This window comes from Pleurodeles waltl, chromosome 7, assembly GCF_031143425.1.
Source record: "Pleurodeles waltl isolate 20211129_DDA chromosome 7, aPleWal1.hap1.20221129, whole genome shotgun sequence".
Lineage (NCBI taxonomy): Eukaryota > Metazoa > Chordata > Amphibia > Caudata > Salamandridae > Pleurodeles > Pleurodeles waltl.
In genome coordinates this window covers 794746372-794773737 of record NC_090446.1, presented here as the reverse complement: position 1 = coordinate 794773737, position 27366 = coordinate 794746372, and the positions used below count along the sequence as shown (strand labels likewise).

The 27366-nt window shown below is 42.8% G+C and overlaps 1 protein-coding gene across 2 annotated transcripts in view; it reads left to right on the top strand.

Moving 5' to 3' along the window:
• RANBP17 (RAN binding protein 17) overlaps positions 1-27366 on the top strand; it is a 1172021-nt gene that overhangs the window by 230789 nt on the left and 913866 nt on the right. For both annotated transcript variants that reach the window (XM_069199335.1, XM_069199333.1), the window contains exon 12: positions 7664-7857. In XM_069199335.1, the coding sequence (XP_069055436.1) occupies positions 7664-7857 (194 nt within the window). The remainder of the gene's footprint in view (positions 1-7663; positions 7858-27366) is intronic.

Here is a 27366-nt window from a genome sequence, read left to right as displayed (position 1 = left end):
AGAGAGGTGTGCGGTCGGAACAACAAACAGAGTACATAAAATAAAAAAAAGATTCACAATGCTCAGCTTACGTTTCAATTAAAAAAAAGAAACTTCCATAACAAAAACCCCAATAAAAAAAAAAAGTCACAGCTATTTCTGCACGAAATGCCACGCAAGATGAGAGCTTTATTGAAGAACAGGCACTGGCGTAGCAGAGGTCACAGTAGTTCGCCTGAATATTCTAGAGCATCTGAAGGTGAAAGCAACTGACGATTTATAGAAGTCAAGACTGCAGACATGCGAGTCCCATCCCGCCCAATAGGGTGTTTAAAATTAAAATACATTTAGAGGAAGACATTGAGCACACAAATGACATTATAAAATTGGAAACAATTAATGGGCATTTATGACATATTGTTGACCGATAAAAATATGCCGCCACAATTTGTCCGTGAAGTCCGGTGGGGGGGGGGGGGGGGGCTTGGTATGGGGGAACAGATCATAAAGCCTTCTTTCTTGCCCCTAGTTCCTATAGAATTAATATAGCCATACTAATTCGATTGGACAATGGCACAGACCCCTGCGCTATATCGCAATCATGTTGGGTGGGATAAAGATTTTCCCTACTACATAAAACCAATTAGGACCCAACCGGAGCCACAACACCTGTGAGAGAAATACTAGTACAATTAGAATACCAGGGTGTTATTGAGCCCTGTGTCTCACCAATTAACAATACTTTATTTCAATCCTCTATTTCCTTTTGCTAAACCAGACCACTCATATAGCACAGTCTTAGATTACAGACCTTTAAACAGTCAAGCACGTACATTTGCTATTCAAAATACACATAGCACAGCACTGATAAACAACATAGTGCCCAAAAAATATAAAACAACTTTGGATATTTCCAATGCCTTCTTCTGCCAAAATATAACTCCTGAAAGCAGGGATTTAACAGCATTTAGTGCTTTAGGCTTGCAGAATGTGTAGGATCCCACATGGGTATTAAAACTGTCCTGGGCTGTTTTCAGCATGTGTAACATCCATTTTATATGACATTGACCATTGAGGCGTTGTCCTATGTTGATGACATCTGCCTAACAGATGATGATCTCATTCACCACCTGAAACGAGTGACCTGCATTGTTGTGGGATTTGCCAAACTCGGCTACAAATTCAGTTTTAAGAAACAAAAATTGCCTTTCTCGGTGTCCTATTTTTGGGATTCTAGTTATCAGATGAAGGCATGAGCATAGCGCCCCACTTTCTAGAAAAAGGTGCACAGTTGCAGCCACCAAATAGCATAATAAAGCTTGCGTTTTTGTTGGGCTTTTTAAACTTTGGCAGAATTTACATTCCAGATTATGCACAATGCATTAAACCGCTATATGAACTAATATGCCCAGACTTTTCAAGCAAATACTACTGTCGAACATGCACGCTTTCTCAGAGCATTGCAACAAGACATGCTTGCAGGAAAACATTTACACACAAGGAACAATAAGACACATTTGGTCATCAGAGTATTTGCTGGTGCCATTGGTTTCACCCATGTAACATTTAATGAGGGTGATACCCTCCCTATTGCATACAAACCACACTTGCACTCAACAGCTGAACAACACTTTGCTCCCACAGAAAAAAGTCTGACTGTTGTTCAGATGGCTGTTATTAAAGAGAGACCTTTGACTCAGGGGAAATGCATAATTGTCTTCTCCCTGATCCCAGCCCTGGAGGCTGTTATATAGGCCAGCTTTCTGAATGGTAAGCCATTACATCCACGTTGGATCTAATGGGCAACGTCTCTGAGAAGCAACTGATGTTGACTACATTTTTGACCCAGAATTACAAACTCTTGAATTCCTTCAATAAGAAATGGAATACCCAATACCAGCAAACATGTTGCCAGTTGATCAATATCAAACAATTATTTACACTGATGAATCAGTCCAAACAGCCATAGGCAGAAAACATCCATACCCCGCCCCTTGTGTGGTTGTGCGTGGCTTCATGAAAGATGGTGAATCCATCCACAGAGCACTTACACACAGACCTTAGGGGACTGCACTGCCCAACTAGCAGAGCTTAAGGCTCTGGTCTTGGACTGGAACACAGTGACCCAGAACAGCTAACGCTGTTAGTCTGTGATTCATACTACTGTGTCCAGTCCTTCAATGAATATCTGCATTTTTGGAGTCAAAATGGGTACAGAGATTCAAAAGGCAACACCATCAAGCACAGGTTACTGTGGGCGGAAAGTAGCTTATCTGAAGCAAACGCTACCTAATGTGCATGTATTTTGTACAGTGGGATATTAACGTATAGGAGTACACTTTACCGGCAATGCCTTGGCTGATCAAGTAGCCAAGTCAGCAGTACCTACGGTTTCTGTTCCTTCAGTAACTCGTTTACTAACGAGGCTGGATGATGAAACACTTGAGGCTGTTAAAGCTTTGGCTGCCGGCAAGCTTTTACTAAAGACATATCCTGCCAAATATTCCTCCTGCATGACTAGCCTCAATACTGCCTTGGTAACAATACCAGGGGTGGGTGATCATGTGGTCCCCAGCCAAGATCAAAGATCTTACCTGATAAAAGCGGCACATGAGGGAGTTGCTTCTGCCCATACAGGTGTGGCTGTGACTACTTATTTACTATAAAATTGCTATTGGCAGCCAGGTCTTTACAAACAGACAAAACAATACATCCTTTGCTGTGACATCTGTTAGCAATTAGAAGGGTCCACCGTTAAACGCTCACCACATACACCCCTTCTAATTTCAAATAAACCACTACAGCGTATGTAACTGGACCATTATGGTCCCCTGACACCGGATGGTGCATACAAATACATTTTATTCGCTGTTGACTCATGCTCCAGATTTCTGTGGGTCTGGCAACAATGATCAGCTAAAGCGCAAACTGTTTTTAATGATTTGCAAGTCTTTATTGGTACGTATGGATCTATTATGCAGTTACTTTGGATACTACAGACATAAAAAATTAGTCGCATGCCGTGGCATTATGTAAGGGCCAAGGACCTGTTTGCCGCACTCAATTTGACATAACAGCAAAAATGGCTAAGAAATAAGCAACTTATATTATTTTGAACATCGAAAATTTGGAAAAGTTGCCTTTTATTGTGGCGGAAATACATTCTGCAGTTTGGCTAATTCATGGGGTATCAATCTGCCTATTTCAACACTTCAGTTCACATCCTGCTTGAAACATATTCCTGTAGGCAGATATGAAAGGCTGGAAGATAGTTACATTCATGAGGGTTGGGAGCTACCCTTTTTATACAAATGTTTCAGTGCCATGAAAGAGGTCTTTCTTAGCGGCAGTGAATGCAAGACTTCTGTCAGCCATTCGATGGTTTGTAAACAGCATTCCTTGCACTGAGCTTGTAACGCTTCGCAGGGAACTTGGCCTGTTATCTAAGGGGAGTCCCTGTCCTCTTGATTTGACCAGTGTTCCAGGTACTCTGAAATGAAAGTTATGTACTTCTAAAGAGCGGGAGCTGCTGTGGAATGCGAGCTGGAATTGCCTACGTAGTTTTGGTCTCTCAAATTGTAACTTGTTGCAGTAATGTCCTTTTTCCCCCTACACAACAGATGAAAGTAGCAGTCATCTGGGCTCAAATTGCTACTTCCAATGTAAATTTTGACATCTGAGCAGACTAAAAGCTCTTTTGTTTCAGAAGAATGTTGCGCTGACATCTCCCCGCGAGACCTACGCACGCTCCAAGTAGCAAGGTCATCCGTGGAAATACAGTCCCTTTTAAATGCAAACATTCCGAGACACTTTGGTGAGCTCGTAGGACCAATATTTAATGCGTCCAATACTGCTGGGATTGTACATTTCTTTAAGGCTGTTGGTTCTGGGTTTGTCAGCACCTTTTCATCTCATAATACCTTCAGCCATACACTCTATGGGGGTCAATACGACCCCGGCGTTAGTATGGCGGTAAGTACCTCCAACAGGCTGGCGTTATGTAGTGCCATATTATGACATTGGCGGGTTGGCTTCAGCCAACCCGCTAATGTACCACTCCGACCGCCACATCGGTAACAGCTGCGGGCTGGAGATATCCATCTCCAGCCTGGCGGCCATCACTTTTCCACCTGCGAGATTATGACCACGCATACCCCCATGGTTTCAGTTCCGTTCGTAACACCATGAAAACCATGGCGGTAGGCCATATCAGTGACAAGAATTCCTTCCCTGTCACTGATAGGGCTCTCCCCCACCCCTTCACCTCTCCAAAACCTCCCCTTACCCCCATACATTTACGCCCCCTTCACACACACATACACACACTCCTACATGCTTCCACGGATGCATATATCCATTCACACACACATCCGCACACACTTTCAAACATACACGCAGACACGCATTCACATAACAAAACATAAATGTACTAACACCGCCGTACAAGCACACACGCATTCAACACGCAACACACACCCACATCCACGCACACAAACATTCACACTAACACACACACAAAACACCCCCTACCCCCTCCCCTGTCGGAGACCCAACTTACCTGTGCTCAGGGGGTCCTCCGGCAGGAGACGGGACGGGACGCTGCTGCCACCAGCAGCGCCTGCCAGCAGAACACCGCCAGGCCGTATTATTGGTCATAACACAGCTGGCACCGGACTACTGGTGTGGCGCTGCTAGTGGCAGCAGCGCCACCTTACCGCCATCCGCCGGCATGGCCACAGCCAGATTTCCACCATCCTTGTGGCGGAAATCTGGCTGTGGTCATAATACGGCAGATGTCTGGTAGCCGCAGCGACGGTCTTTTGGCAGCCGTCGCCGCAGCGGTAGGCGGTTTTTACTGTCAATGTCAAAATGAGGGCCAATATTTTTGGCCATTTTTGGGGGATTCCCAATTACTTTGGCCTTAATTGGTGGTATTTTGCTTTTGTATTTTTCATTCATAATGGCTGCCCCATCTTAACAAGGAGGACTGATGGCGCTTCCACCCGCGCAACTGTTTTGTGAACGCATGATGCAGTATTTCGGAGCACCACACCTTGAGGGACTGGAGTAGACTATGTGCAGCCCGTTTTTCATTCCCTTTGGTGCCTCTTTGGAAGTGCACTACAACTGTCTTTCTACGTGGCGCTTACTTTCACTGGACGCTGATCTGTTGATGTTCTCGATGACTGTTCATTACCAGACATCCACGTTGCGGGTGCATTTGCTACAAGAAGCCTCCTATGACTTGCTCGTTGTGGATCAAGTGTCTCTGGGTGCTTTAACACCTGTCACTACACGGAATGCTGCTGAGGTCTTGGAGCACGGGTGCTCTTTGGTTTTCCTTTTCACTGATTTGGTTACATTAACATCTGCCAAAGTGGGATCTTTTCTTGATTCTATTGTCCTGGATTTAATTGGCACTTTTTAAAATGACAGTGACTTTTAAATATGATATTTGGCTTTGATAAGAAAAAGGTTCTGTTTTGAATTGATTGTTATAATTTGGCCTTTCACATATTTTTGTTTATTTTTAATAGAGTATTAATTGGGTTTTCCCCTACACTTTGAACCGACAAGGGGAGGGTGTTGTTAGTGAGCTTCTATGCGCATATTGTTTTACCCATAGGCCTGCCAGTTGTGTCCTTTAGCCTAATAACAATTGATTTTATTCATTTAAATTCCTGAGCAGAAGCTTCATTCTGCAGTGATGTTTTATTTCTTCTATCTCTTACAGTTTTCAGCCTAGCACCTGTTTTCATTCTTCTTAGTAGCGCATTTTTGTTCTTTACTCTTCTCAAGGCTGTACCTAATATTGTTGTCAGTACAAAGTGTAACACCACAATCCTTGACACTTCATGAGAGACATACGTATTATTACATTAGGGCAGTTTTCTCAGAACACCAGCTGTTCTAGTATAAAACATCCCTCTGCCCCTATACGTTAGAGGGAGAGTTCCAGCCAGAAGAATTGCCACTGCATGCTGTCGCTTCACCGTAGCTGTCTGTTGAGACTTAATATCTTTTCTGCCTACATGGCAAAGGACTCTAAGTAGACCAACAGCCCTCTTTGCTACTACCTTATTCAGGAATGGGGAATGGTGTCTTCTTAGAGACCCTGAAGAGTGGATTAGGGCTAACACTGCTGTGCTCTAGTAGTACCTTAGTAGCTTAGGTAGGAATTCTAATCCTTATCATTCTGACACTATGTTGGGACTTTTCTTTTTTCACTTTCCTTGTCACCGTATTGCTATTATTATGCTTTAGCATCCTATTCATTGCAGTACATGCCATTTTATCTAGAACACAGTTGATTCAATAAAATGTATTGGAGCAAATCTTGCTTCTGTTTGTCTTAGCATGTGTGAGTTGAATGTAAATGAAAGAAAAGGATGAGATCTGTCAGACCATGATTTTCCTGAGGAATCAGAATATTGCACGTATGCCACAAATTACTGCCACTTTCAGGCACTGGTAGTGTTAGCTGGACGTAAGGGTTAGGCTGGCAGTTGTCACACGGTGTGCAATTAGACTCAGTTCCCCGCAACCTGATGGTGCTGACACCCGAATCCAGGAGTCTTATTTTTACATTGAGAGCAAACATGACAGGTAAAGTAAAGAGATCAAACAACTGCATCTTAGTCACCATGGTGGGGGTGAGCGAGGAGCTATTTTGAGTCCTTTTACTTTGAGCTTTGCAGGTTGAGAGAAAGAACTTGGTACATTTGGAGCTTATATTCGTGGACTGGCCTCTTAGTAGAAGTTTTTAAAAAATCAAGGTGTTGGGCAATTCTAAAACTCATCAAAAACTCAGTTGTTCAAATCGGTTTTGCAAGCTGAGTTAAAACTCTGTGATAGATTTCTAACTGATGTATTGTGTCTACAATCTGTAAATGTATTTGTTTGTTTATACTTTCTCTATATTTACTTAGCTTTCAAAAGTGCTACTTGCTCTGTGCAGCACTGTGGAAGTATAAAAAAAAAAGAAAAACTGACTTGTAAATCGAGCGAGCCATGAAAATTATCAATAGCTAAATATCCATTTCAAAGTGTAATATATGTTAACCAACAGAGATGGCAACTTGTTCACATGAGTTGCAAGCAATAATAGGGGAGTAGAAGATCTAACCGTTAGCTATAATTAAAAGTTGGCCCTGTGCCCAAGTCACACCAATACCATAATTTGTAGAAAGGTACATCGTTAAAGCAGCCCTTATCATGGTGAATGAATTCCCAATCACTGATTAGCATAATGCTTCCCTGGCAATTAAAATTTTGGATTTCCACGTGAAATTCCCCTGAAATGGATGGTTGTACGTAGATGCAGAGGATTCTCATTTCTAGTTAATAATAATAATTCTGCTCAGTGGTATTATGAAACTTGAGTAAAGTACATGGAGGGGGCCCCACTCCCTTAGCCTACCACCTGCTACTTTTGCTGAGGGGGCCCCATGGAAGTCACCCCCCAACCCCCGCACCGCGGGATTGCGGGGGGCTTTTGTTATGCCACTGATTCTGCTCAGGCTCCCGAGTATGAGAATGTCAAATATATAGAGGATATCCTTGAGGGCTGGCAGGAATATGGCAGGGCTCTTGGTGTAAAGTGTTCCTATAAGTAACGTATTGTAATAGAAATCACACTAAAACTATTTAATTTTTTTAAGAAGCCTATTTACATGCATTTCAGAGATGGCTTGGACGATCCGCTTGACGATACGGCGACTGTATTTCAGCAGCTTGAACAACTTTGTACTGTAAGCCGCTGTGAATACGAGAAATCCTGCACTCTTCTTGTTCAGTTATTTGATCAAAGTGCACAAAACTACCAAAAGATTCTGCATTCCCCCACTGGCAACCCCATGGACCTGCCGATCCAGGAAGGTGAGTTCAAGCAAATGGTTTTAGAATATTAAAATTAATAATGCATGAATGCTTGGATTAGCAATGCATTAATATTCATATATAATATGACACAATAGCTTATAGTATTTAACATGAAAATTGTTGTCTAAGAAGTTGTGTTTTCTGAATTTGTAAATGTTATTTTGGAAGCTATACATAGCCGGTTTATTAACTCACTTTTCCATTGAAGTATGGATCTCGGTTTTTCTTTTAATTTTGATCAGAAAATGTTGGTGACCATCTTTTATTGTCTTTTAATTTGAACAGTGTGTTGCTATGTTTAGGTGAAGAGAGTTTTGCTGTAGAGAACACCATTGACCCTCCTAATAACTGACATTTGAAATAGAGCAGGCCATATGTCACACCTGTTTCGGTGGCCACTGTGTTGTTTGCCTCTACTGTCCTGCGTATGTCCTGCGACGGCTTTGCAAACTGGGCCAAATAAAACTCGTTAAATATTTGACTGTCAGTGGTGGAATTACCGAGCAGTCATAGGATTTTCATTGAGGTTAGTTTTGGGGTTCAACAGGCAGAGAGATCAACAGATATCCAGCAGTGCAATAATATGATTGTCCAACCCAGTGCGTGTCTTAGAGGAAAGAAAAATATTTTGATATATGATAAGACGCAGTACTACACATTGACACAAATATACAACATGTTGGTGAGAGACTAATGTAGCTAGGAAGGCTAGCACTCCCCTCCCCCATCTCTACTACACTTCTGCCTCTCTCATATTCTAGGATGTTTCACGTCTAGAAAATAGTTCAGGTGTATAGCTCCACCTCTTTAGTTTTTATTCTCTTAGGACTTTATTATTGTCAGTCTCTCACCTGTTCTCTTGGCTGCAGTAGGGCAAGAGTCGACTTTCAGCTCCCAGTATAAATTTGCTAGATTCCTGCCAGCCTCAATAGTCATGCAGCTACCCCACTTGGATTGAGCAGGTTCATGCTGTCTTCAGATGGTACCCTTCTTCGCTGTTTTGTAAGTAGATTCACTAGTTGAGTCATCTGTGGTTAAATAGAGTATTCACCAGAAAGAGTGTTACCGAAGGTAAGTTACTTGCTCTCCACTGCCCAGCTGTCAGTCTCCATCTTACCTACTGTTGATCTGGCTGCAGTTAATTGGTTCTGTAGCCATTCGTTGGTGTACCCTGGTGTGTGCTGCTTCTGTGACATTAGGTCAACAATATAGAGATACAAAAATATCACATCAAAAATATTGTGGTCAGAAATATCTAATTTATACTTATAATGTGAAGTACAAAAATATTGAGTGCAAAAATATAGTGGATGAAAAATATTTCATTGGTAAGCCTATGTATTTAAAGTATTTAACATTATAATAACTTTTAATAAATGACAATTAAAAAGATGTATGTATATAGAATATAAAAGTGTAGAAATACATTCAATAATTTAAGAAAATGAAGGGAAATATAGGGCCTGATTATGATCTTGGCGGGTAGGATACTCCATCATAGGATATAATGGAACACAGGATTTCCGTCACATTTGTGATGGAGTATCCCACCTGCCAGGCTCGTGATCAGGCCCAAAATCCTTAAAATAAATTAAACAAAGAAATAAAAGTATAATAATCCAAAGTATAAGTAAATTAAATTATTTTTAGAACATATGTAATAAAAATATACACATAAGAAAGATACTGTAAAATTATGCAGTGCAATTATTAAGTCTATCATATTTACAAAGTGCATTACTAAAATTCAAATTATTCCCAAAAAATAAAAAATGAGATAAAAATGTATCATTAAAATAAATTTAAATACAATCTTAAAAATTATACCAAATAATAACAGATTAAAAAGTAAAATATCCAAAATTCAAAAATACTAATGTAAAAAATTCTACAAAAACTAATACGAATACACTATTAAAAAATGTTTACAATTCTACCTTCAAAATAATAAACATTAAAATGTGAACTAAATAAGCAAGCAGTTAAACACCAATTGAAAAAACACCTACATAGAAGTTTAGAAAAACTGTCACAACTTGGAGGAAAGTTCTGACCTTATTCCAGCCTAAGCAACCATAGAGGAAGTTTGAAAACCTTCCGAACACTGTCTTTAATTCTGAGCTTGCCAGTGCAGAGAACTAACTGCATTTTCTCCAGTTCTCATAAAAAATCATTTCATTTATCATTGCACTGTCAAACATAAATTTGCTATTGCATATAGTAACACAATGTAGTTGTCATTAGATATGCCAACATGTTCTGCATTGCGCTTCTTCAGGGCATTTTAAAAGCAATTGATTCCAAAGCTTTGGCATACAAATACATGATTTCAATTGTGGATTCACTCAGAATTATTTAGAAAATTAATGGTGAGAAAAATATAAAAATACATAACTCAATGAGTGACAGCATATTTCATTTACATTTATGACATATTATAAAGGAAACGTTCCTCCACTAATAGTGTTTGTCACTCTAAATCAAGCCATTTGCAACATCAGATCAGAAACATTTAATTCAGTGAACTGCTGGCAAAAAGACTGTGCAGTCAAGAATTTGTCTTCGAGGAAGAAAAACAAACCATCTGTAATAGATTTACACAGTCATTTTCTTTGAATAGGAATATAGAATAAGCAATTAATAAGACACAATGGAGGAAACACAATGAGCTTTTGTATAAATCTATGAATAGGTACGATCAAACATAATAAGCTAGCTTCATTAAAAAGTATTTAGCAGAATCTAATCAGATCTTAAAAATACTAAGCCAGCATTGGCATTACATGAAAAAGGAATAGGATTTTCAAGAACACGTGACACATTTGGATACATGGAGAATGGTGAGCTGCAAACCTGGCTTTCTATTCAGCCAAAAGCTTCCTAAAAAGTGGGAGCTTCTGTTGTTCCAAGTACACAGAAAAAAAACAATCAAACTATAAGAATTGTGTTGAAACTTGGAAGTATAGGATCACAACCATTAGACATTCCGTGTGCACACAACCACCTGTATTTGTGGGAAAATGTATGTGGGGCATGCACAGTGTTAGAAATTGGGTCTCTAGTTGGTATTTAGTTGGCACCCTGCCCAAGTAGGGTCCCTCACTCTAGTCAGGACAAGGGACATACCCAGGTCAGATAACCCCTTCTCACCCCCTTGGTAGCCTGGCACAAGCAGTCAGGCTTATCTTGGAAGCGAAGTGTAAAGCATTTGCACATAACACACAGAAATACAGTGAAAACACAACAAAACCACTCCACACCAGTTTTAGAAAAGTAGTCACTGTTTATCTGTGTAAAACAAGACCAAAACGAGAAAGATCCAACATACAGTTATAAAGATATGAATTGTGCAAGAATTAATGTAAAAATACAGATCCTTGAAGTCGATAGCTCCGTCTGGGGCTATCACGGCATCGTGACCAACAAATCCAATAGTTCAGGCCGACCCCTGCTTCGCGGGCCAGCTATGGTGTTGGGAAGATCCGCAAACAGTACCTTGGAAATATAGGGCGTTGTGATCCTCGCAATGAGATCCGGAGTGCGGTGTTGCTGGCGTCGCAGGTGTCGGTTCGGGAGCTCGGTGAAGGGGTCGTCAAGCCCTTGAAGTCACACGCGTTGCAGATCAAACTCCGGCTGACGACAAAGTCAGGAGCGCTGGCGTGGATGGCATCGGGCTGGAGTACGAAGCTGGATGATGGGAGATACGGTGCCCACAGGTCCCGGTGCAGGCAGCGGCTCAGTGATGGCGTCCTGCATCGTCAGTGAGACCAGGGCTGCGAGGTGAAGCGGGGTGATGCGACATGCGGTGTCTCCAGGTCACAGTGCAGGCAGGGTCATTGTCGTTGCTGAACCACTGTTGTCGGTAGGCCCAAGGTGGTGGTACAGCACGGGGTTGCTCCGTGTGGCGCCCATGGGTCGCAATGCAGACAGGGGCATCTGTTGACGACACTGGAGACGATGGCGCTGGCTTTGGTGGACCAGGGCTGCGGTGCGGAACTGGACAGTGCGTTGTGTACCTCACGAACGGTGTCCACAGGCCATTGTGCAGGCAACGGCATTGGTATCAGCGTGGAGCGTCGTCGTCGTGAATGCCAAAGCTGCAGTGTGAGCAAGGCGATGTGGAGTGGTGGCCCACAGGTCACAGTGCAAGCAGCAGCTCAGTGACGGTGTCCGGTGGTGGCATCGGTGAGACCAGCATTGCTGTGCGATATGGGGCATAGCTCTGTGTGGTGTTGTCAGGTTACAGTCCAGCACAGTGCTGCTGCAGCACAAAATACACAGTTCTCAGTGCTATAGGAAGATAAAGAAGCTCAAATATTTGGTATCCCTGAGACTTACAACAGGAGGCAAGCTCTACTTCAAGTCCTTTGAGAAACTTCACTAACAGGAGATACAGCAAGGTCCAGTTCTTGTTCTCTTTTAGGCAGAAGCAGCAGCTGCAGGCCAACTCAGCAAAACACACACAGCAAATGGGCAGTACTCCTCCTCCAGCTCTTCCGCTCTTCTCCTTGGCAGAGGTTCCTCTTGATCCAGAAGTGTTCTGAAAGTCTGGGGTTTTGGGTCCACTAATTATATCCCTTTCCACCTTTGAGGTAGGCGCAAACTTCAAAGGAAAGTCTCTGTTATTGACAAGATCCTGTCTTGCCCAGGCCTGGCTCCAGACACACACCAGGGGTTGGAGACTGCATTGTGTGAGGACAGGCACAATCCTTTCAGGTGTAAGTGTCAGCTCCTCCCTCCCCACTCTAGCCCAGAAGACTCATCAGGATATGCAGGCTGCACCCCACCTCCCTTTGTGTCAAGGTCTAGAGGGAAGTTGCAATAGCCCAACTATCAGTCTGACCCAGGAATGGAGTACTGAAGCAGGCAGGGGCACAGAATGGTTTAAGCAAGAAAAGACCCACTTTCTAAAAGTGGCATTTTCAAACTGACAATCTAAAAACCAACTTTCCCAAAAGGTGTATTTCTAAACTGTGAGTTCAGGGACCACAAACTCCATATCTTTATCTGCTCCCAGTGGGAAACTGTACCTAAAAGATATTTAAAGGCAGTATCCAGGTTAACCTATGAGAAAGATAGGCCGTGCAACAGTGAAAACCAAATCTGGCTGTATTTCACTGTCAGGACATGTAAAACACTTCAATACATGTCCTACCTTTAACATATATTGCACCCTGCCCGGGGGGCTACCTAGGGTCTACCTTAGGGTTGACTTACATAGTAAAAGAGAAGGTTTGGGCCTGGCAAGTAGGTACACTTGCCAGGTCGAATTGGCAGTTTACAACTGCACACACAGACACTGAAGTGGGAGGTCTGAGCCATGTTTATAGGCCTCCTCATGTGGGTGGCACAATCAGTGCTGCAGGCCCGCGAGTAGCGTTTGATTTACAAGCCTTGGGCACACATAGTGCACTTTACTAGGGACTTGTTAGTAGATAAAATATGCCAATCATGGATAAACCAATCACCAATACAATTTACATGGGGAGCACTTGCACTTTAGTACTGATCTGCAGTGGTAAAGTGCTCAGAGACAATGAAACAGCAAAACCAAATCAGAAAAAATAGGAAGAAGAATATAAAAAGTTTGGGGATAACCCTTCAAAAAGGGCCATTTCCAACACACATTGAAATAGGGACAGTAAATATACCATCCAAATACACGTTGAGGAATGTCATGATAGGAACCATTTGGAAAAAAATCAAAATCTAAAGTCTATATGCTAATACACAGCCGAAGCCACCAAAGGATAGGTAATAGAGACCATACACTCAGACAAAGTGAATGCTACTGGATAAATAAGCTACAGATTGTGAAATGGGGCCTGAATGTTGGCTTTGAATTACAATTAGTTTTGAAGAACAGCAAGAGGAGTGAACATGTATAAGGCCCTAAAATATAATATGTTAATTGTGTCATAAGTAGGAACCCCTATAGTGGAAAATCGAAATATTACAAAACGTTGTTACCGAACTAACGTGTAAACATTCAGATAAATCTACTGTATTTTCCAATACAGATACGACAACAGTTTTGTGACTATCTGAGGAAACACCATGGGACTATATAGGATGTACTTGTTTGGAATGTAGGTGCCACATGCTCTCATAATACCAACATATTTCATCACAACATTAAGGATCACAGGTGCTATTACATTGGATTTAGTTATACCACTAGGCTAATGATGCAAACGCAAATCAAATAGATACGCAATGATAAATCTAATCAGAATTATATCTTGTACAGTAACAATATCACTAAATGGGAACTGGAGTTTGTTTTGAAACAAAATGTTGCAAATGTTCGTAACTAACTGCTATCATCCAGATAAAATAAAGTGAAACTACCCATATAACAAGTATTATAAGAAATAGAAATTGTAATTAAGTAAACAAAGGCGATTAAAACACGTTCGGTACCACATTATACCTTTTGATATAATACTGTCCAAGATGATCTGACCATGGTCGAATCCAACACATAAGACAATATAACAGCATGACCTAAACACAAAAATTACAACAGTATCTGGAAAAGTGGAAACCTGCGGATAAAATACCTCAGTGGGCTTAAGCTAAAATGTTGAGCAAGTTACTACCATTAAGGTGATGAGATCAAGGAGACACTATGACATAAGTAAAGACGATGTTGTTGGCCATCCTTAAAACATGCGGCTCCAGTCAAAATGCTGAATATACATAAAACTACAACATAGAAATGAGAAGAGCAAGAAGAGGCTGTGGAGTAAGTAAATACAGCTTTGAAGGTCATATTTAAACTTCCAGTGCCCAAAACTAAACACGCACACATAAGGCAGAAAAAGATCTCCGCTCTAGAGACCACATTAAAGGTATTAAAGATACTTCGAAATATTGCAACCAAATAAAACTTGAACAGAACCCCACCAAGTATCTCTGAACTTCACCAAAATCTGCTCATCACTTGATCGAAAGACCACTATACAATTGCAGATGCAATGGGTAACGGTTGGGTTCATACAGATACTTAACTGCGTGGGAGCAATAAATAGGGTAAATATATAACTACAGTTATAATTGTGTCTTCAAGGGTAATCCTCAGGTTCGTCATCTTTAAAAACAAACACAATGAACCCAAGCTATTGTGTACTAACCGGGTATAACAGACAACCCTAATGTTCATGTATTATAAGAAATGTGTATTGGATGCATTATACTTTACTTGACTGTCTACATATATTTATTAATTTGTTTTCTAGGTTAAAATATATAAATCTAATTTGTTTGAGAAAATGGGTACTACTGGTGCCTTTATATGGATTATTAATTGTGCTAGTTATTCAAGCAATTTTGTCTACAATATTGGAGTTTATGAATATGCTGCAGAACACATGCGCCCAGTGAACTCTTGGTATTGGAAGCACTATGATTATGATGTAAGACACATATATTGTCATTAAAGTATGCATAAAGTTAATTACAGTGAGGATAGGAATTAACCACTTTGCCTCATTAAGACCCTGTTTGAGGTAATACACTCTAATATGTACACAGCATCCTAACAGAATAATCATCTAATGTAATTTCTGTTAGCATATCAATAAGGACATATGATTCTTAATTAGGTAATCAATTTTATGAAACATGATTGAAAATGAATGAAAATCATGATGATGTGAACAAAGGAATCTCATGTTATCAGGGGCGTAGCTTCAGGGGAGGTGTTTGGCGTGTTAAATCTCCTAATATATTTTCTGGTAAATAATTGTGTACCCGTGCCTTCATCTGGGAATGGTGAGGTATCTGTTGGATTTTACCAGGAATCTTTACATAACCAGACGAAAACACACACACACACTTTCTGTCTCATTGTCAGTTTTGAAAGTCTTCAAAATGTTGGGAAGATTACATAATACTGTTTCCCTTACTCAGTACCCCTACGAATCTGCCCTTTAAGGCCCTCTCACTGTGTAATATAATTTTACATTATATGCCAGGGTAATTGTTGGAAAATTTCAAGTTCACCCTTCCCCACACACACCCCAACCTGCAAGCTTCCTGACCAGGCTACATCCCTGCATGTTATAGATGTTAATCAATCATGCTGTGAAGTTCAGGGCTTGGCGGTGACAACTGGTGGTAGTCGGCAGTCAATGTCTAGACGTGCTACAGATTCAAAGCTACCAAGTACCTTCCTGTTATGAGTGGGAAATCAGACCATTTTGGCTTTTAACCCAGTAGCATTTTGCAATGTGTGTTGTAGTTTCCCTTTTACATGTGGAGAAATTGGAGAGAGTATTTAAAAGTGCATTCAAATATTAAAGGTGAATGACCTGAGGTGACTTAAAAAGCATTGGCAAAGCAGTAAGTCTGGTCTTTTTGGGTGAATGTGAGCAGAGTTCTGGCACACCTCTGTGCTTATTTTATGCTACTGTAGCATTGATTAGTACTGTGTTTATCTGTTACTCCTTGAAGTAGGTTAGCACTCATTGCAGATTATAATTCAGTCATACTTCTGTGCTGGAGCTGAGCCATGCTGTCTCAGCCTATGGCATTGATACCGCAATTTGTTGTGTCTGAGGAAAGAATACAGTGTTGCTGTTCAACACAGTCCTTTCAGCGGCGCAGGGTGTGCTGTGATGAATGATAAGCCTGCTATTACCTCTTTATTTTAGGTGTGGACTAGATATGTGTGTAGTACAGTAGCACTATGTCTACCACAGCCCACTTTGCTCAGAGGATGAACAGTGTGTAGTGCTCGCTCCTTGCATTGGTGGTGAAGTTGTGGAGTGGTTCATTTCTCTTGTTAGATTATTAGTCAGTGGTCCACAGTCAGTCAGGGCCTGACTGGGGAACCCAAAAAGCAGCCCTGGCAAAAATGCTGAAACCAGTTTTGCTTCCTTCATCTACTTGTGCAATCTTTCTTGTCCATCCATCCTTTCTCGCTACTCTCCCCCCCATCCCTCTTTCTCTTGAAACCTTTCTGTGCCTGCTACAGTCAGTCTCTGGAAGCTGGGGAAAGTGCCAGAGGCACCAGGAGCTGCTCTGGTATTTCAGTACCATCCTCCAGTGAGAAGGTCAAGTGTGTGTCTGTGACTGTATGGGTGAGGGAGTGTGTCACTGAATGTATGGGTGAGTGTGTACTTGTGCCAGTGACTATATAGGTGAGTGATTACATGTGTTAGTATCTGTATGTCTGATTGGGTGTGTGAGTATCTGTGTGGGTGAGTGACTGGTTGCATTGGTTATTATATGACTGAGTGAGTGAGAGTGTAAGTACTTATATGGGTGAGTCCATTTCTGGGTGGCTGTATGTGTGTATAACTGGGTGTCTTGAGTGGCTGTATTGGTGAGTAAGTGGATGTTTAAGTGAGTGTATGGGTGTGTCAGTGGCTATGTCAGTAGATGTATAGAAGAATAAGTGTAGGTAATATTAGCTCTGTAGATGACTGTGTGGCTGTCTGAATGGCTCTCTGGGTATATAAATCAGTGTGTAATTGTATGGGTATGTGAGTGGTAGTGTGACTGGCTGTATGAGTAAGTGAATGGGTGGGTGAGTGCTTCTAATAATGAGTGAATGGTTTTGAGAGTATTCATATGGGTGCGAGATTAGGTATGTGGTAGTTGTGTTGAGTGTGTGAGTGGCTGTATGAGAGGTTTGTATGGGGGTGTGAGTCATTAGGTGGATGTTGTATTCAGTGATGTCATTTGAGATGTAATCAGTGATGTCACTGACCATGTCGTGAGTAATGTAATATGAGAGGTCGTAAGCAGTGCATTGTGGGGATGTTAGTTATAGTTAAGTCTGGTAACTATAACTACTGAATCTCTATGGTCTGTGTGTCTAAATTCAGCACCTAGCTATAACGTCCCTGTAAACATTAGTTTGTTTGTGAAGATATATATGTAATCACTTAAAAAACAAAGGTTACATTGACGTTATAGTTAGGCTCACATTTTAAACGTAAAAAAAAAAACATAGAAATTTACCTGTTATAGTTGTCTCAAGTAATTGTAACTCATGCCTTAAGATAACTATAACTCGCGCCCCCGCCATGCACAGTTTTTTTGTCAACATCTTACTGCAAATACTACTTTCAAGTTATCAAAGATGTTATCAAACATACCTTGAGTGCTGCATCTTGTGAGGTAATTAATGCATTGTGAGAGTGCTAGTTATAGTTACTGTAGGGCACAATTTACAGTTACTTGAGATAACTCTAACTATAACAGGTGAATTTCTATGCTTTTGTAAGTTTAAAATGCGAGACTAACAGTGTCTCTGTAACCTTTGGTTTTTTTAAGTGAATTTCTATGTTTTTTTAAAACTTCTGTTTCCTAACTATAATGTCCCTGTAACCTTTGTTTTTTTCAGTGAATTTCTATGTTTTTTTAATGTAAAGTAATTTTCATTACTATATGTTAAGCCAACCACCACCGTGCACAGCGCAGTTGGCCGCAGGCCATGCAGCCAACCCCTATAACAACACAACCCCACGCTGCACACGGCCTTTGGCTGTGCGGGGCAGGGGTTGGCTGCAGGACCGGGCCTGTGGCCAGGCCCTGCAGCCATCCCCTATAACCACCCAAACCCGTGCCTCGCTCAGCCTTTGGCCATCCACGGCTGGGGTTGGCCGCAGGGCCTGGCCTGCTCCCAGTTGTTGAGGCCAACCCCTCGAACCACCCAACCCCACACTGCACACAGCCTTTGGCCGTGCGTGGTGGGAGTTGGCCCCAGCGTGTTCCTCTGGGTGTGCAAATAGGTGTGACAGGGTATACCTGGGTGTGAGAGTGCCTGTGAGAGTGTCTGGGTGTGAGAGTGGGTGCATCAGGGTCTAATTGGGTCTATGAGTGGGTGCCTCAGTGTCTGTGTAGGTCTGTGGGTTTCAGTTGGTGTGTTAGTGGGTGTGTGAGAGCCTGAGTGGGTCTGTGAGTGGGTGTGTGGAGGTCTGAGTACAGCTGTGAGTGTGTGCATGAGGGTTTGAGTGGTTCTGTGAGTGGGTGCATGAGTGTGAATGGGTCGGTGAGTGGGTGCGTAAGAGACTTAGTGGGTGTGTGAGTGGGAGAAAGTGGTTGAAAGAGACAGAAAAAGAGTGAAAAAGAGTGAGAGGGAGAGAGATAGAGGGTTTTTAGGCTTTGATGAAGGATATGCTTAGAATGAGATATTTCTGGACAAATTGAAAAGAAAAATATATTTGTCAATTAAAGAGAGTGAGATAACCTTTCATTATGAACCTTAAAATTTTGAAGTTTATAAGGAATTCAAGAAGGAAAATGACCACGGGCACACCTAGAGTAGAACCCTCAACTTTCAGTGTGAGGGTCTGTGACCTTAACCTTTGGGCCACAGGTAACTCCTTACTGTGATGCTTCCAGACATAACTATAACAGTCAGCCCACACATGTGATTGGAAAGAAGCATGAATGTTTCATCAGTAGGAAGGTTTAACAGTCAAAACTAAAGTAAATATGGAATGACTCCCGGTGGTCATCAGACCTAGGACCCATACCCACTCCCTCCGACCACACTAGAAACCTCAGAATCATCATTGACAACAAGCTCACCATGAAATCACGGATCAAAACTATGCCCTTCACCTGTTTCCCACATCACACCCCACCTCAGGCAACTTCACTGGCTCCCCGCACAGAAGAGATGCCAATTCAGGCTACTGACCCATGCACACAAGGCTCTATACAACTAAAGATCCACATACATTAACCACCACCTGAACTTCTACCAGCAGTTGAGAAGACTATGCTCTGCCTCCCTTTCAGTTGACCATACTCCCCACATGAATGAAGCAGAAGTGGAGGACGCTCCTTCTCTCATGTTGCAGCAAAAACCTGGAACAGCCTGTCCACATACCTCCAGACCATCACCTTGCTTCCGGACTTCTGAATGACCCTCAAGACTTGGCTGTTCGAATAAGCCTCCGGGACCGGCAGGCACCTGGGATACCCTATTAGATAATTAGCAGCACTTAATAAATCCTGATTGATTGAATGAAAAACAAACACACTGCCAAGCGATACTAGGATTTGAACCTTCAGCACAGACCATGACCATTAGGCCAGAAGTGACTCTGTTCTGCTCTGCATCCAAATGTAAATATAGTATTGGTTCCAAACATCTTGCTAGTCTAACTCTTTGAAGTTATTGTATGGCGAGACCATTGTAATGACAATCTCTCTCTCTCTTCCTTCCCACTGTAGGATGGAAAAGAGAGAGAGTGAAAGGACCGTAGGGGAGCCTCAAGGCCCCTTCAGTCCTTGCCGGATCCCCACGCCCTGTGGAAGCTGGCATTGCTCCCAGAAGCAGCAGGCTACTTTAAATAGCAGCTACCCGCTTGTGGGAGCAATGTTATCATCTGTTTTCCTGCACGCATATTTCATGCAGAGAAACAGATGAAAACTCTGCTTTCTGACAGCTAGAGCCGTTTGACAGCTCTTGTTGTCAGAAAGCAGACTTTGTTTGCTTTTGCTTGGTGGGGGTTGTCAGTTACCACCAAGCAAAAGCAAACAGCAATGTCCCAGCAGTGGGCACCCTTGGATATTGCAGGAGACGGCCCTGAGGGGGGGCGATCCCCACGGCCATCAATGGCTCCCCGAGGGGGGCTTCATGATCCCCCCTCCACCTAGGAATTTGCCCCGGGGAGGAGGTGGTCCCCAGGGCTGCAGGGTGGTGGGGTGGAGGGGTCTGTGCAACCCCGCACTCTATGTATGTAAAGCCCTGGGGAGGTGGTGGTCCACAGAGTTGCAGGTGGGTTCGCACCCCCCCCGCACTGTATTTGTGTAAAGCCCTGGGAAGGTGGTGGTCCCCAGAGTCCTTTATTATTTAAGGCATTTGGGGAATTTATTATTTAAGGAATTTTCCCCATGGAGGTAGTCGTCCCCTGGGCGCATGCAATATGTACAAAGCCCCGGGGAACTTGCGGTCCCCTGGGCAAATGTAAGCCTTGGAGGGGGGGCCCATCTGCCCCCTCCTTATATTTTCCATTCCCTCAGGACTTGGCCCACCTGGGGGCTTATTTAAAAGCAAGTGCAGGAGACTGCGCTTTTTTAAATTTTAATTATTACTGTGAATTTTCAACAATGCAGTAATTCATTTTTTTTATTAACTGCTTTTTTTGCTCTGGTGGTGACAGTGTCTCTTCCCTGGCCCCTTTTCCTTTTTTTTAATTTTTTATTGGGACTCGACTGAATACGAGTCCCAAGATGGTTGCCAACCCTTCATGTTTGAAGTGTTGGCAGCCACTCCGAGGTCTACATTTCCCTGCACAAGCGTGTCATTATTCGTAAAGTCGTCGCAGCCAGAGGTATACAAATTTGTTTTTCCTTTTATTTCCTCAAAAACTACTGTACAGATCTACACCAAATAAGAGAAGGCGTAATCTGTGTGCCAAAAGCTAGCTTTCTACCAAATTTGGTGTAATTCCGTCCAGTGGTTCAGGATGTGGTCGTGTTCAAAGCCCAGGTGGAATTAACATGGGAAACACAACTTTTTTGATCCGAACCTGTCCCTTTTTCTGGGCCCCTTCTTGATGGATCACCCTGAAACTTTCTGTGCACAAGAAGAATCACCAGCACACTCTTTTTTTGAAAATTTTGTGAAGATTCATCAAACGGTGCCCAAGGCATAGGCAAGTCAAAAAATGCTTTTCCTAATTATACCTACTGGTGACTGCCAGTAGGTAACATTTATATTCATAAGTATATATACTTATATATCTGTGTAGATAGATAGAGATGAATATCTATATCTATTGCTCCCGTTGATGGTGGGATTGGTAGGTACACTAGTCATGGGAACAAGGCCCATTCAGCCGAAACACATAATTGAGGCTGCACTACACATGCCGGCCTTGTCCTGAGTGTGCTTCCTTTTTTAAATTTTGGATCTGTGACAGTGTCTCTTTAGTTAGGGTTGGTTCAGAGTTTCTACTGAATTTTTTTTTGTTGTTTTCTTAACCCCTTCCCCACCAAGGACGTAATGGTTACGTCCGATGGCGCAACGCTGAGGCGCCACGGATGTAACCATCACATCCTGGGTCCGGCCCTCGGGGAAGCGCTAGCGCCCGCCCCCCCACCACCCTCCCAGGTCAGGGTTGGAAGGGGAATCGCTTCCCCTTCCACCTCCAACCCCCTCCTCGCCTCCCCAGTGACGTCATCAGAGGTCAACTCCCATCGCGATGGAAGCAATGCTTCCAGCGCGACCCAAGGAGAAACTGATTCATTTCTCCTCGGTAGAGGGGGCAGGGGAGGCAGAGAGCATGAAAAGGGAAGGAAAGGCTTTTCCTTCCCTTTTCATGTCTCTCTTTGCATTTGCTGCAGCACGATTGCATAGACACTAGCCACCAGGGTTTTTTTTTTTTTAATTGTCATAGGGGGAGCGCCCCCTTGGCCCGGGGGGGGGGGGGGGATTTTATTTAAGGCCATTTCTGCCCCAGATGGGGGCAGATCGGCCTGTATTAATTAGGCCGATCTTCCCCCGGGGGGGCAGAAGCCATTAGGCACCAGGGATGTTCTTTTTTTTTTCTAAATATATTGTTAAGGGGTGTGACCCCTTTGGGGGGGTAATTTTTTTATTAGGCCTTTTCAGCCCCCCCGGGGGCAGATCGGCCTATATTAATTAGGCCTATCTGCCCCCGGGTGGAGGGAGGGAGGTAAGAAGCCTCTAGACACCAGGGATTTTTTTTAATTTTATTTATATTGATAAGCGGAGTGACCCCTTAGGCAAGGGTCGCTCCCCGGGGGGGAGGGGGGGCAATTCTTTTTTATAAGGCCTTTTCTGTCCCCCCTCCCCCCCAGGGGGTCAAATTGTTTTTAGGACATTTCTGCCCCTCTTGGGAGCAGATCGGCCTATTTCTATTAGGCCGATCTGCCCCCAGAGGGGGGGGACCACTTAGGCACCAGGGATTGGGGTGGGTAAATGTGTGTGTCTTTACATTACTGTTGGCCATATCTGTCCCCCAAGGCCTATTTTTGGAAGGCCCATCTGCCCCCAAGGGGGAGCAGAAAGTCGACCAGGGAAGATTCTTTTTTCAAAATAAGCCATACGCCCACCCCAAATAAATGGGGCCAAAGTTGTTCTACCCACCAGTGGGCAGATGGGGCAATTACCCCTGATTCACCCCTGGGGGGGGGTGTGGGGGAATGGCAGAAAGTCTGCTAGATGCCAGGGAATAAAAAAAAAATAGTGTGGTGGTGGTTACCAACCAGTATGGGCATGGTTATGCCCCCACCCCAACTGAAGGGGGTAACAGTCTTTCAGCTCTCCCCGCGCAATAAAACATCTTATCCCACGGCAAGCAAGACGACATTTGATTATTTTGGGTTTTGGTTTTACATTTGGGCCATGAGAGCTTGGCTAACTCTCAAAATCGTCCCACTTGGAATGGTGAGGGCTGCACTTTTTGGAGTTTGGGACGCTGCCATGTAGAAAAATCCACAAGACCTAGACATCTGAAAACTAAACATCTGGATGAGTCCAGGGTGGTGTGCTTCACGTGCACCAGTGGGCAGATGGGGCAATTACCCCTGATCCACACCCGAGGGTTTGGGGGGGAATGGCAGAAAGTCTACTAGATGCCAGGGAATTAAAAAAAATTAAAATAGTATGGTGGTGGCTACCAAACATCATGGGCATGGTTATGCCCCTGCCCCAACTGAAGGGGGTAACAGTATTTCAGCTCTCCCCATGAGAGCTTGGCTAACTCTCAAAATCGTCCCACTTGGAATGGTGAGGGCTGCACTTTTTGGGGTTTGGGATGCTGCCATGTAGAAAAATCCACAAGACCTAGACATCTGAAAACTAAACATCTGGGTGAGTCTAGGGTGGTGTGCTTCACATGCACCCTGCACCATTTTCTTACCCACAATGCCTTGCAAACCTCCAACTTTGATGGAAATCACACATTTTTTCCACATTTTTGTGATGGAACCTTCCAGAATCTGCAGGAATCCACAAAATTCCTACCACCCAGCATTCTCTCATCTATACCGATAAAAATTCTCCCCCACTTGTTAGCCTAAAAATGTTTTTTTTCAAACTGTCCTTTTGAACCCACTTTGGTTCTCCCTCAATTTCAACATGTTTTGGCTCTTACCTGTCACAGGCACTTGGCCCACCTACACAAGTGAGGTATCATTTTTACCAGGAGACTGAGGGGAACGTTGGGTGGTAGGAAATTTGTCCTGGCGCGGTGATCCCACACAGAAATGTGGGAAAAATGTGATTTTTGTTTTAGCTAAATTTGAGGTTTGCTGATGATTCTGGCTAAGAAAACATTGGGGGATCCACGCAAGTCACACCTCCCTGGATTCCCTCTGGTGTCTAGTTTCAGAAATGTTTGGGTTACGTAGGTTTCCGTATATGGCTGTTGAGCCCAGGACCAAAAACGCAGGTCCCACCACCGCAAAAACGGGTAGTTAAGTATTAGATAATTTTGATGTGTCCACATAGTGTTTTGGGGCCTTTTCTTTCGCAGGCACTAGGCCTACCCACACAAGTGAGGTACCACTTTTATCGGGAGACTTGGGGGAACGCTGGGTGGAAGGACATATGTGGCTCCTCTCAGATTCCAGAACTTTCTGTCACTGAAATGTGAGGAAAAAGTGTTTTGTTCGCCAAATTTAGAGGTTTGCAAAGGATTCTGGGTAACAGAACCTGGTGAGAGCCCCACAAGTCACCCCATCTTGGATTCTCCTAGGTGTCTAGTTTTCAAAAATGCGCAGGTTTGGTAGGTTTCCCTAGGTGCCGGCTGAGCGAGAGGCCAAAATCCACAGCTTGGCACTTTTAAAAAAACAGCTCTGTTTTCTTTGGGTAAATGTGATGTGTCCATGTTGTGTTTTGGGGCATTTCCTGTCACGGGCACTAGGCCTACCCACACAAGTGAGGTACCATTTTTATCCGGAGTCTTGGGGGAACGCTGGGTGGAAGGAAATGTGTGGCTCCTCTCAGATTCCAGAACTTTCTGTCACCGAAATGTGAGGAAATAGTGGTTTTTTGGCAACATTTTGAGGTTTGCAAAAGATTCTGGGTAACAGAACCTGGTGAGAGCCCCACAAGTCATCCCATCTTGGATTTCCCTAGTCTAGGTTTAAAAAATGCACAGGTTTGGTAGGGTTTCCCTAGGTGCTGGCCGAGCTAGCGGCCAAAATCTACAGCTAGGCACTTTGCAAACAAAAAAAAACACGTCAGATTTCAATGTAAAAGTGTGATGTGTCCATGTTGCGTTTCCTGTCTTGAGCGTTAGGCCTACCCACACAAGTGAGGTACCATTTTGTATCGGGAGACTTGGGGGAACACAGAATAGCAAAACAAATGTTATTGCCCCTTGTCTTTCTCTACATTTTTTCCTTCCAAATGTAAGACAGTGTGTAAAAATGAAGTCTATTTGAGAAATGTCCTGTAATTCACATGCTAGTATGGACACCCCGGAATTCAGAGATGTGCAAATAACCACTGCTTCTCAACACCTTATCTTGTGCCCATTTTGGAAATACAAAGGTTTTCTTGATACCTATTTTTCACTTTTTATATTTAATTGCTGTATTGCCGGTATACAATGAAAACCCATTGCATGGTGCAGCTCATTTATTGGCTCTGGGTACCTAGGGTTCTTGATGAACCTATAAACCCTATGCATCCCCGCAACCAGAAGAGTCCAGCAGACGTAACAGTATATTGCTTTAAAAAATCGGACATTGCAGGAAAAAGTTACAGATTAAAACGTTGAGAAAAATAGCAGTTTTTTCCCTCAATTTCAGTATTTTTATATTTCTGCTTTTATTTTCTGGAGGAAAACTTTGCAGGATCTACACAAATTACCCCTTGCTGAAATCAGAATTTTGTCTGCTTTCCGGAAATGTTTAGCTTTCTGGAATACAGCATTGGTTTCATACCCATTTCTGTCACTAACTGGAAGGGGGCTGAAAGAACAGAAAATAGTAAAAATTGGGTATTTCCCAGTAAAATGCCAAAATTGTGTTGAAAAGTGGGGTTTTCTGATTCAAGTCCGCCTGTTCCTGAAAGCTGGGAAGCTGGTGATGTTAACACCACAAACCCTTTGTTGATGCCATTTGTAGGGAAAAAGCACAAGCCTTCTTCTGTAGCCCTTTTTTCCCAATTATTTTAAGGAAAAATACCGAAATCTTTGCTGTATTTTGGCTAATTTTTTAGCCTGCTTCAAGAGAACCCTCTAGAATCCCTAGTATGTTGGGAAAAAAGGACGCAAATTTGACGTGGGTAGCTTATGTGGACTAAAAGTTATAAGGGCCTAAGCGCGAACTGCTCCAAATAGCCAAAAAAAGGCCTGGCACCTGAGGGTTAACAGGCCTGGCAGCGAAGGGGTTAATAACTTTGGTGCTTTTTGATAATCTGTGGGAAACTTTGCAAAAGTAAACGTCTGATTTGGGTTTGCTGGTTCTCAATTATGTTATTGGTTTACAATAAAGATTTACCATTCTTTAGATTGAAATCCCCACTGTTTTTCCTCTGAGGCTGATGGATATTTGTCCTTGGCTGAGATTAACCAGGAACTGTACCTTACATTATATTGTCATCACAATATCAATTCTAAGTCAATAATGAGAATTTGTTTAGGGTTTTATTATTCAAATCTTTTTAATAATTCATCATAATAAGTAAGTAATAAATCATAATAAATGCATTAAGTGTGTTCCAAAAAGGAAAGAGTCCCTGTTCTGGGAGTGGGAACAGAAAGTGTCAGTTAGAACCGATAAAGAGGGGGTGGAGCCAAGCACTGTGGAAGATGGCGGCTCCTTTCTAGAGCCGGAACGAACGGAGGCAGGGAAACATGCCAAAATACATTTTCCTGATCTCCGTGTAACAAATAAAAGAAGAATACTATATCGGAAGAAGAGAGAACAACATAGGATTAATTGTTTGAAGACAAATCGCTCTACAACCGAACTTATTGCTTAAAGACATGACGACTGGTAAAATTCAAAATGGTGGTGTGAGCTTTGTCCCAAACTCCGGCTGGTAAAGTACATAATCTTATGCGTTCAAGAAACTAAAAACGCGAGCGCTTCATACCTCACTGCTCTCTGGCAACATCGGAAACATCAAACGTTGCTTCTGGATGCTGTCTGACCTGATCGATACTGCCGTAGTGAAATATGATGTACAAGACAGCAGGATGACGTGCCCACTGCCTAGCTGAAATATTTAAACCGGCAAATAATAAGCGCAGATTGCGCGATGGGTCTCATGCTCTATCTGAGAGACGGAAATTGAAATAATCTATGGCTTTTTTCTTCTTTTACCATCACTCTCCATAAATATAACCTGTCATCACAAAGAATAATTAAGTTAAAAAAGGAAATAGAATATGAGCTGAAATGCAAGAATTGCAAAGGTGAGTGAAATCAAGCCCATTGCGATAAACAAAGCATTGTATGATTGAGCACTCACAAAAGCTAATGAAAGGCACCGGAGTTGACCTGTTAAAACCATACTGGGGAGGGTGCCATCAGGGGACAATATACGAATAGATG